At 38.7% G+C, this 12,443-nt stretch overlaps 2 protein-coding genes across 2 annotated transcripts in view; both read right to left on the bottom strand.

Annotated features, from left to right (window-relative positions):
- Positions 1–12,443, bottom strand: part of roq (roquin) — a 255,087-nt gene that overhangs the window by 221,109 nt on the left and 21,535 nt on the right. Inside the window, exon 3 of the mRNA XM_067145048.2 lies at positions 4,233–4,422. Coding sequence (XP_067001149.1) covers positions 4,233–4,422 — 190 coding nt within the window. The remainder of the gene's footprint in view (positions 1–4,232; positions 4,423–12,443) is intronic.
- Positions 5,482–8,638, bottom strand: LOC137500529 (uncharacterized). The gene is made up of 2 exons (XM_068227448.1): positions 8,444–8,638; positions 5,482–7,889 (listed from the first exon to the last, which is right to left on the bottom strand). The coding sequence occupies exon 2, from the start codon at positions 7,283–7,285 to the stop codon at positions 5,552–5,554; it is 1,734 nt and encodes a 577-aa protein (XP_068083549.1). The 5' UTR covers positions 7,286–7,889; positions 8,444–8,638; the 3' UTR covers positions 5,482–5,551.

The following is a 12,443-nucleotide window of genomic DNA, read 5'->3' as shown; positions in this document are numbered from 1 at the left end:
AGTGGAGAACGTTTCGAAGGTCCAGAACCTGTCACGGCTGCGGGAAGCCAATTACGTATATAAAAATATACGACGCCAATTAGTACAACTGAACTTATCTGGAGTACGGGTGCTCATTCAGTTGTACTAATTGGCGTCGTATATTTTTATATACGTAATTGGCTTCCCGCAGCCGTGACAGGTTCTGGACCTTCGAAACGTTCTCCACTCTACTTTGGTGTTTGGCCGCAGCGCGTGACCTTGAGTGTACCGCGCTGGTCACCGGGAGCTGGTGGCTTTCTACTACGGATCTGTTCGTCTGCGAATTCAAGCCTTTTTGATCTTCGTATGTTGATTAGTAGTGTTGTGACTTTATGCAGGACAGAATGTGGTGTCGTGTCTTTGTGCCTAACAGAGTGTGGAACTGACCTCCAACATTCATAAACATTTTATATGTTTTTATGGCTGATGATGACCTAGACTAAGGTCGAAACCGGTCCCATTTAAATAGAAATGTGATTGCTACGTTTCTTTCCTTTGAGTATTGAATAGCTTGAACCTCCTTTCCAGTTATTTAATTTTTAACATCAATAATTTCAATACGGAACAATGAAATTTTTATCTTTAAATAATATTACCAGACAACAAAATTAGATTTCCCACAATATACAACAAAAACAGCACAATTAAATAATTAGCATTATTACAATTTCATTATACACCTATTGCAATGATTTAACCTGTTCTTGTTGAAGGCAATTTACTGTGGAACGACTAGGGGACAACAACAAGCATTTTCAGTATCTGTTTCTATAACCAAGTAGCATCATCAATGGCTTCTGACCAAGGTGGGTCATGGTTCAATCCTAGCCAATGTACATGGGATTTTTGAAACATGAAGTCTGTGTGATTTGAATTCAATGTAAATCTGGAAGTCCTGTAGATATAGTAAAACCTCGTTAACACAAACACAAATTCCAAGTGAAAAAAAAACAAAAAAAAAACTAGAGTTTGTGTTAAAAAGTTTGTGAATATCCAGATTTTAGAGTTAGAATATCAGACAATTTATTTTAGGCTACTGGTACATAGTATATGACACAACATAAGCAGTTTTCAAGGTACTCACAAGTCATGTTCGTGGGAAAAATTCTAGTATGATTTACTGCCATTCACGAGTACGGAAATGCTTGGTAACGCCACGGTCAATTGTATACACATAACATTCGTAAACTCTGCGGTCATTTCAGATCTTGCAGCAAAAGTTTCTAAAATTTTCACTGCATTTAAAATGTTTTGGAGACTGGGCGGAATAATATCATCATCCCCATTCTCTTTCTGATATGATGGGTCTTGCACCTCAAATGCACCTGCCTGTACATCAGCTTTTACTAGAGCACATACGCCAATGCAGTCATCTGCATTAACAAATTTCTCAAAACTTACACCAGTGTTTGCCACATCTTGTAGAATACCCCATTTGTCCAGTGAAGTGGTATCCACGTCACCCTCTAATTCTTGTACATGAGTAGCATTGCTATGTCTCCAGGCCCTGTTAAGGCAGTTCTGTATATGTTGTGATGGAACAAAATTCCCAGGCAGCAGCTACAGCTTTCATTGCATCTAGCACACTCCAACTTAGTGATGCCACATTGTTTTCACATGCACGAACTGCAGCTCTTACAATTCACTTGCAATAAGCTCTCTCCATGTCAGTAAGACATTTCTATTCTGAGCTATCACACAACTGATGAAACGAAGAAGCCACTTATGAAATGATGAGCAGTCGATCCAAGCTTTGTTATGTTGAGAGAAGATGCAAGGAATGGCATCCTTGTTTCATGTTCTTAAAACAACGTCGTTTCTCAGACTTACCAATCACCCATGGACACAGTTTTCACTGCCGTCAGCATTACACATAAGTACAACAGTTACACGTTGTTTACTGCGATCTTCACCATGACACTTTTCACTTTAATACCACGGGGTTGACTGGGAAAAGAGATTTTAAAAAGTCCTATTTCATCCACGTTGAACACATCACTTGAAGCATATTGCATATTTTTCTCTCACAGGGTCAAATTCATCTAACTAGCTGTTTGCCCCTTCTTCGTCAACTTTATTTGCTTCATCACAAATCAGTAATCATGAAACTGAGTGTCTTATTTGGAACCGGTACGGCCAACCTGAGGAATGTCATTTGCTTTTGACTGAATTATAGGTACATATGATTACACCATTCTAGAAGTTGCATTTCTATATCTTCATACTTTGCACTATGAAGTCGCTTAGATTTGTTCCCGAAACCTGATGCAGCAGCATTAATGATTATCTCACGATTCTCAATCACAGTAGATAAAGTACACTTAGCAATTCCAAACTGTTCAGGAATTGTAGTTTTCTTTAATGTACTTTTTCTAGAATCTATAGTTTTGTCTGCAGATCTGTAGCTGTCTGTTTCCTTCTAGCCATGGCTCAAAATGTTGCTTCTGAAAAGTTCTATGACCTGATGTGGTTACAGGAATCTCTGTCACTAATTCAAACAATAACAGCAGCTGAATTTGAATATTGTGCTGTTTCTTTCCTGGTGTATCATGCACACATTATTGAAATGAGTTGGTACGTTAGGAATACAATAATGTTCACAATTGTTGGCCAACTCTGCATCCAGGAATGTCATGGCTAATCCAATTACTAGTAGCTTAACTTCCAAATAATCGATAGTTTGACAATAGTTTTCTTTCAACTATGCACTGTAAAAGCACTTCTTGCATTCATAAAAGGAGAAATAACTTTCATAACACAATGGATAGAGCCGATGGTTCGTGCTTAATAAGTTATATGAAGCATGGGACTAAGAAAGAGTTCATAGTTCGTGGGAACCGTAATTCTGCCAGGACCCAAATTTTGTTCATGTTAACCGAGGGTTCGTGTTAGCCGAGTTCATGTTAGTGAGATTTTACTGTATAATCTGGACATCAAAATCACATAGACCTACAAGCTTTCTTACTACTCCGCCACTAAAACTGCTTCTAAAAGGGAATTTTAACATCACCGATTCTTTGCGTATCAGTCGACCTATTCAGGTCGATAAGGATGAAGTGAACAAGCTCATCCATAACAACCTGCACCAATCTACATGGGAATTAGAGAGTAAGTTTCAAAAGCTTGGGGCACAGGTATCACATCTGCTAAATGAAAGAGAGAAACTCCAGTACACCACTATTGCTGCCAGTCTGCTTGCTCATTACCAGACAATTTGTGAACACTATCAGAGATTCCTGTACATAGTTGATAGCTGAGCAACAGCTTACGTACAACTACAGCAGCATCCATGTAAGGTCATGATTTGGTGGGGATTGGATTGGAAATGCCTTCAATGCAAGGTTATGTGTAGGAAATGCACCGGCTAAACTAAGGAATTCAGGAGAAATGGCCCGCTTGGCAACATGAAATGCTCAGCCCTATATATGTCATCTGACCAACACATTATCCAGCAGCTCAGCTGAAAAATCTTTCTGCAGCCACCCTATTCTCCTGACTAAGGTCTTCTAATTTTCACTCATGCTGGTCACTCTCAGTCTTCAATGTATTTTGTTCAAAGCCGAACAGTAACTGAAAATGTGGCTCAATGAACTCTTTGCGTCATAGCTTGGTGTTGTCTTCCACCGAGATTTTGACAAGCTAGTAGAATCTTGGCAGGCAGCCGTGAACAAACAGGAAGCTGTATCATAAACAATTAACGTGACAGAGAAAAGAAATTATCTTACCACAAAACTCAAGAGAAGTCTTAATTTTAAGCATCAAGATTGCTTCTATTAATACATAATAATTGTCACAATGTGATAAAACATGAAATTTTCATTAAAAATTGTCCAGAATATTTAAGTGAATTTATGTATCCTTCAAACTCCTTAGCAAGCTAGTAATGAAATATCCTTCCATATTAATAAAAATACAGTCTCAGCTACCCCATGCAGGCATTTTTAATCTATGCCTGCATGTCAATTTCGAAGATCCATTCCACTCTACTAGATGATAGAGAAACCAGATATCTCCTGGATGACCTATTACAGTCATAATTAACTTTGTTGAGTAAACTCCAAAAGTATTATCTGAGTATTTTAAATGCTGACATCACATCATGGAGTGCTCAGCAGACTTTCTTCAGCTCTTCAAAAAATTAATCTAATGGAAAATAAAAATTAGATATAATGTTACACACAGAAGACTATTAAAAAACAATAGATATACACCTGACGAGAATGGTTTGAGGTATAATGCTAATTCTTCTATACATTTTTTGGCTTGCAAATAGTTCTTCAAATCTTCCTTTGTAAGATGTTTGATGTTACCATTCCCTTCACTTTCAGGGACACTAGCACCCACTAGTTGTAGAAGGGCAAAGTTTACAGGAAGATTTTCTATGTCAGTGTTAATGCTTGTCTGAAAAAAAAGAGAGAAATAATTGCTTTAAATCGAAGGCCATGCAACATTCCAACATACACCAAAACAGTTATTACAAAAATGTAACAATAATGTGGGGAAAAAAAAAGACTTCCCAGAAAATCATTGATTTGACAGAGAAATAAACATAAAACTGTAAAAATCTCCTAATTATTATGAAATACAATGCACCACCATTTTACTTTTCTTCTATGAATAAACATAATTATACAATGTGTATGTTGGGTATTCAGCCCGAAGGCTGGTTTGATCCTCTGCAGCTCCGCCAACAGCTGTCATAAATAGCCTAGGCATCACTGAAGAGGCGTACTAGGGAAATGAGGAGTGAGGTAGTTTCCCGTTGCTTTGCTCACTGAGCCAGCCGTTGCTATTACATGCATGCATGCACCAACCAACCCTATGAGCGATATTTTCACACCATTCATAACAGGGACTGGCTGCATAAGGAATGGTATTACTAGCATCACTCATACCTGAGTCACTTTCACATTGTCAAAAACAAGGATGAGACTGAGACAGGTCAATGAAAGTAACAAATTTGATATAGCCCATACCAGAAGACATAGTGCACTATAAACACTACATCTCGCCAGCAAAGGCATAATATTACAAGATTAATCACTTTTGCTCTGTGGATGAACAGTAAACTTTAGAAAAAACTGTGGCCTGCACAGAAGGGAACACAATTGTATAACATATGAAAAGACAAGAATGTCAACCAAAATACGTCAAGTGAAAGTTAATTACCCTTCTTAGCTATCTAGTTCCCATTATTTTGCTAAAATGTGCATATGTATTGGTAGGGTAAACCATACAGTGATGGGCACTTTAAGAGGGCTCAAACAGTTTTATTTCACATACACCGAATAATTATGGAGATACATATTTCATTCATTGCAAGAGAATAGTGAAGTGTTCCTAGTTTTATAAGAATGATATGTTAGATATTTAGTATTAATTGCTGACCTTCTATAAAATATTAATTTCAGAAATTCATAAAATGACAGTGATGGGCACTTTGAAGACTAACTTGGGCATTTTGAAACACAGTGATGGGCACAGAGGAAAATACCTTCTAAGGAGTCACAAAACCTATTATCTCCTTAGTTTAATCACTTCCACTGTAATCTACTATATCCAAACAATTTATGCAGAAGAAAATATTCTCATCCTCTGATTCATTTTCTGCTGGATGAAAATCGTTTCCCACGGGAAGGCATTTCTTGTGGAATATCTTCTGACATATTTGACAGGAAACTCCTTGTATCCTAGTATTAAGGCTACCGCCACACTGGAAACAAAGTCCAGAAGAAAATATTTCGGTGGATTTCCGAAGGGAATTGTTAGTTTTGCTCTCCAGCAAGAAGTTACTTGTTGACGCCCCGAAGAAACATCTTCCCATCTTCATTTTGCCTGTACTCAGAATGTTCGTAGAAGTACTGCCTTGTTCACAATCAGCTACTCCTTTCCTCTCAGCCAGACTTTCCGTGTTCTGCTTCAAGTGTTCGTCACCACGATTCCTCTCACCAGATTGTTCATTGCGATTCTCAAATAGCAAGACTTTTTTTACAGATGTAGCTGCAGTCATTTTGGGGTCATTGCTCTCTCGTATGACAGGCAAAATATCCTTCCTTTTCTTGTTACCCCTTTCATTCTTGTTTATTTGGAACTTTTTCTCCTCTCTTTTTCTCTTTCTGTCTTCCTCCTTCCTCTCCTCATTTGCTTTCGTGTCTGCCTTTTCTTTATGGATGTCTTTCCATTGCTTTGACGTTATCACGTAAGGCATGCGTTGCACATTCCGTAGATTTTTCCTTTTGGGTGTTTCAGGCCATACAAGACAGTCTTCCAGTGATTTAACATCCGAACGCTTCAACAGACTGCTTGACGATGGTGTTCGTGGCTGAGGCGATTCATTCATGTGTAGAGGAGCTGTACTGAGGGTCGGTTGTTCTTGTTCTACATATACATTCTCCAGAGCAGTTTGTTCCAAATTTGTTTCTCTGGTTTGCTGTTCTACATCCTGTCCATCAAACTCCGAATTTTGATCATTTCTCTCAAAAAATTCCTCATACAGTCTGTACAATACAAAAAATTCTTCACTATGTTCTTCTTCAGTTACCTTCTCAATATTCTTGAACTGCTCAATTCTCTCCTCTCCAACAATACTGCAGAATTTTTGAAATGTCAGTAATTTGTTCTTCTCATCCGAATTATTCACATTTTTGTTAATATCGGTTGGAGTGGCAACACTGTACTTTCTTCCAATACATTTAGTGAAGTCTATGTTGTCTGGGTTCCATGGAACAAGACCACAGGCTCTGAAACCACTTTTCAAGGTTTCTGACTTTATTCTCTCATTCACAATCTTTTCCAGCACTGGAGCAAAGTCCTTTCTCGTGAGAGCTTCAGAAGGGTGTTCACGACGCCAATTTAGCACTCCCTTTTTCCACTCACTCTTGACTGGCTGAAATACAGCAACGTCCGCTGGTTGGAGAGTTCTTGTGGCGTTCGGATATAATGCTATAAGAATTATCTGAAGTTCAGTACAGAGCTCGCTAAGCTGAAATGTAAGGTGGCTCTTGTGACCATCCACAAACAGTATCACTGGAAATTTTACTTGTGTTTTCACTAAATGGGGATGAAGAACATTTGCCACAAATTCGAAGAATACTTCGGATCTCATCCAGCCCGAGTCACTGCAGCCTATGCCCCATGAATCTGGAACAGACTGTACAATCTCATTAGGCAGTCTTTTGTAGTTGTATACTATCATTGGAGGGCAGACTGAACCATCGGCTCCAAATGTGAACATAACTGTCAAGGTTTCCTTTTCATTTCCCATTGAAACTTCATAAACATTTTTTGAACCTCTTGGAGCAATGATTTTTTGATTCTTTGGGCACAGTTGAAAGTTTGTTTCATCTCCATTAAACACTCTTGATGGGTCTTGAAGTATATCAAAGAAATTTTCTGATTTCAGATATGTTTCAATCTCTTTAAACCATCTTCTAATATCTGCTTCACTTATATTAGCACTAGCCTTCGTTACAGTCTCAGGTGTTCTTTCTGATAGGACCGGATGTCTCCGAAGGAAAGCTTTTTACCACCCAATTCCTGGTAGGTTATCCTTGAAAGGAGTTTTCCTTTCGTTTGATTTCAGGAATTCCTGCACACTGAGTTGAACATCTTCTCTTCGCCTAGGGAAACCTTTCTTACTCAAGTCTATTAGCCAGTTAACCAAACTTTCTTCTTCATTGTCGCTAAGGATCGGATTGGGACCAAATGTAGACTTAGGTTGTCCTTTAAGGTAACGCTGAAGTGTAGACCTAGGAACACAGAAGTTTCTTGCTGCAGTTTTTATCTTCTCTCCATCGCGTACCGCAGCAACTGCAGCCATTAGACTTTCTTTTCTATAGGGCTCCTTTCCTTTATTTGGCATTTTGGAGCTGGAATAAAACAAACAAACCTATGGAATCGAAGTAAACAGCTGTATGAAAACTTTTATGAATAAAAATATATTACGTCTTTTGCATTCACTTAGCCTTATTTATGATGCTTACGCCCTTAAAGTACGTATTTAGTGGAATAATATCTGCTTAAATTATCTGTTAGGATATTTCTCTTGATAAACTTAACGAAATATAAAAATAAGGGAGAATCACAGTGATGAGCACTGCCAATATCACACTGATGGGCACTGCCCATCAGTGTCAAATACCATTTTACATGTGTTCTATTGTTAAAATGTATACACTGAGGGCATAGTGAAAACATTGATGAAATAAAAATGTATAATGCTCAAAGGTTCATAAATTACAGTGGTGGGCACCCAATGTCCATCACTGTTTTCTCAGTTGCAAACAGTCACAGTTATGGGCACAGCCATTTGTAGGTTATTGTTAGTTGGTAGAAGTTCAATAAGTATATCAAAACATAATTATAACTCAGGCTAACATATTTAAACAGCAGATTCGGAATATATAGTAGCATATTTGCTTACCTCCTTAATAACTGGATACACTCTTCTTAACAATTTGATAAGGATTCAATACCAAACCAACATGGATTCCACAACACTAACAAACAAACTATGCTTGTGCTCATTGCGTGGCCACAGACCATGGAGATTGCATAGGAATATACCTAAGAGTACTTTTGACACAGAGGTACAAATAATGGATGCATACCGCTGCCAGAAGGCTTATTTTTACACTCCTTGTAGTTCCAGTGCCCATTACTATGTTAATGCCCATCACTGTATGGTTTACCCTATCACATTTTACAGATCACAAATAAAGGTCTTAAAGTCTTTAGCAAATGCTGTGTCAAATCTAAAACTGCTAAAATTATTTGGAAATGTTGAGGAGCTGAAATTTAGGCCTAAAGAGTTACAAACCTATTTACATAAGTATGCAATCGTAAACGACTACCAACTGTAGCAGTATTCAAAGTTTCAAAATCATTACAGTGTTTTTATAAACTCAAAAAGAAATCTTTCCATTGCTGTTTTAATTTTTCAGTTCTGTCATAAGAATCGATTGCATTTAGAATTTAAATTGCAGCTAATAGTATGACTTCACTCACTATGTATACACGCTTCTCATTCGCAATTCATTTGATGTATATATATATATTGTAACGTGTTAGCAGGGTAAATAAATGAATAAATGAGTACAGAACCTGGTGGCGTCCTATTTCTAAGATTTAATAATTAAGCACTACAATTACAGATTTACACACAAACACACACACGATTTCCGAGCTTACAACTTACACAAGTACACGGTTACACACACTTACACGGTTCGCGCTCTCTCTTAGTTTCTCATGTTCCATCTACAATCCGCCGAACTCCGTTCGCAGTCTGCACACGCCAGCACCCAGTCTTCCCTTCGCGCTGCTCCAGAACACCCAAAGTTCTTCTCCAGCAGCCGGATCCAAGAGACTCACACACACGATGTCAGGGAAACAGGAATGAGTCCTCGGCTCCAAGAGGCAGATACTCCATCAGGCTGACATCCCCAGCCCAAGCTACCAGCGAACTCAATCTCACTCTCACTCACTCATTCACTAACTAACTCCCTGCAGGCAGGTCATTCCTCTCTAATATACCTGCGCTGGCCCTTCTAGAATAGTCCGGATGCTCGATGGATCCAGGAACCTCGCAAGATGGAAGATTCCAGATTAATCATCGAGTTATTTCCGTCGTCCCATGCAGCGTGACCACGAATAGAAGAGAGAAGGGCCCACCCAGCACTTAAGTGTTGCTCGTGATTGGTTCGGTTGAAGTAAGGGGGTGGGCCGAATACTGTGACGAGCCGGGCCCATAGCAAGTTGGCATGGCAGACGCTATAACCATTACAATATATTATATATATTGGAACTCTACATTGTATGTGGATTTCTACGTAAATTACTGTACACGCAGTGAGCAAGATTTTATTAAATTGCATTACTTTTAGCATTATCAGAGAAAAACCACTGGAAGCCCCGATACATAGTTTCTGATGTAAAGTGCACGTTGGAGAGTTTTGACGATAATAGCACGCCACGTTTCCTACTGCCATTCACAAACGAGTTTGGGGGTTTCTACTATAATGGCTGGCTCACTTGACTACTGCCATTCACAATCGAGCTGGAGAAATTACATTATAATGATACACCCCTTTTCCTAATGCCAGTTACAATCGAGTTGGAGAGTTTTAATTAAATGGCAGGCAAACCTGCCTACCACCTATCACAATCGAGCCTGGAAGTTTGATTATAATGGCAGGTCTCCTTGCATACTGCAATTCACAATCGAGTTGCGATGCTTTCAATACAATAGCAGGCTCCCTTACGTACTGCCAGTTACAAGAGAATCGGGGTGTCATCATTATGAGAGGCACACTTTCCTAATGCCAGCCACAGTCAAGCAGGTGAGTACTCATTATAACGGCAGGTCATCTTTCCTACTGCGTCACATTCGAGACAGTTTTGATTATAAGAGCAGGCCGCTTTGCCTACTACCAGTCACAATCTAATTGTGTACAATGGTGAGCACCCTTGCCTATCGAAGGATACAATCGAGTAGGAGAGCTTTGACCAAAATTGCATATTCTCTTGCCTTCTGCCAGTCAAATCGAGAAGAGGATTTTTCATTACAATGGCCGGCTCCATTTACTTACGCCAGTTACAGTGGAGTTGGGAAGTTTCACTTATAATGGCAGGCCCATTTTCCTCCTGCCAATCACAACAGACGATGAGAGGAGTTTTGAAAAAATTTCAGATCCCACTCCTACTGACAGTCACTATCGATTTGAGGAATTTTAATTCTGATGGCAGGCCCCGCTTTCTTGATCACTACAAATTGACTTCAATGTATATACAGATAGATATACAAAAGTGTATGCACGTTTATAATTTGCAGACCTTCATTTCGAGATTAAATGTTGCTAAATGGTATGTCATATCGACAAATAGACAACATTTTTAGTGGTCTACAGGGTTGGTCCTATGATATTTTCTCTATTTCCTCTATTGACATGTTAGATTGAGTTAGAAACTTTGAATAGGGTGAAATTTGGGTACAATTTTCATACAATGCTTTATTTTTTGCATACTTATTGCAATTGCAATACTTATGTGGCAGCATGAATCATAAAATTTGGCTTGCATGTGGCCACTGTGTATGACAAATTTGATAATTTGATTTTTCCTTCAAGTGCATCAAACTATGACATGCATGTAAAAAATTACAAAATTTACTTACAATCGAGAAATGCAACATATAAGGGATCGAGATATGACAAAGTCATAGGGCCAAATTTGTAGATCTCTCCAAATTGAGCAGTGATTGTGTTATCTGCTTTGTGATATGACTTACTGTTTAGCCACCAATTACCTCAAAACGAAGGTCTGAAATGTCATTAAAATTGCTTCTACATTTCAATATTTTTCCGGGGTAAAAGTTAAAATTTGAACATCTTGGGGAATTTTTCTGTCCGTTACAGGCTAAAAGCTATAATTTTGCCAAATTTCAATTTTCTGGCTCATGTGGCAGATTGTGTCTGCTATCTTGATTTGGGGGAGTGGGGGCACTAGTGTAAAAAAATGCTTACACTTGTATTCTTATGCTGAGTCCCAAATTTCAAAACTGGTAGTGGGTTTGATTTGCCTTTGCTGGGACCTAGTGTTTACAGTATACTATGTATTCTGGTATAGGCTAGAGCAATTTTGTTACTTTCATTGATCTGTCTCTGTCTCTGACAAAATGAAAGTGACTGAGGTATGAGTGATGCTAGTAATTCCATTCCTTATGCAGCCGGTCCCTGGTGAATGGTGTGAAAATGTTGCTCATAGGGCTAGTTGGTGCATGCATTTCAGTGGGCTTGGTTGTTGATATGTAACAGCATCTTCTGGCTTGGTGAGTAAAGCAATGAGAAACCACCTCACTCCTCATTTCCCTAGTATGCCTCTTCAATAATGCTCAGGCCATCTATGACAGCTGATGTCAGACCTGTTGAAGATCCAACCAGCCTTAGGTCTGAGGACTGTGTCAGTTCTATGGTATGTGACGAGGTGTCACTCATAGGAAGCTGGAAATCTGCAAAACTTGTGTCGGTAGATCTATCTGTACATAAATAAACTCTTGCTATACAAAATATCTGGCTCCTCGGTGTCTTTGGAAACCTTGGGACGTAAAGCAACATTATTAAAAGCAGCCTCAGACACCCTAAATTTTCAATGGCGTTCTCTCTGCGAGCTGAACCAGGCCAGCTATCAGCATTATTGTCCAAATATCTTCCTAAATCTGACAACATTCAAATCGGCCTCATATTCAGAAGCATTCTCAGACATCCAAACATTAACTGGTGTTTTTAGGCTCTGAATGAAGATTTTTATGGAATTAGAATTACAAGGGGCTGTGTTGTTGATGGCATATTGCATATATATTTTATTTCTCTTGCATTCAGAGTGAGCTTTACCGATGTGAATGTTAACACTTAAAATTGATTTAC

Source organism: Anabrus simplex, chromosome 4, assembly GCF_040414725.1.
Source record: "Anabrus simplex isolate iqAnaSimp1 chromosome 4, ASM4041472v1, whole genome shotgun sequence".
NCBI lineage: Eukaryota > Metazoa > Arthropoda > Insecta > Orthoptera > Tettigoniidae > Anabrus > Anabrus simplex.
Note: the sequence above shows the minus strand (reverse complement) of the source record. Positions and strands in the feature narration are given on the sequence as shown.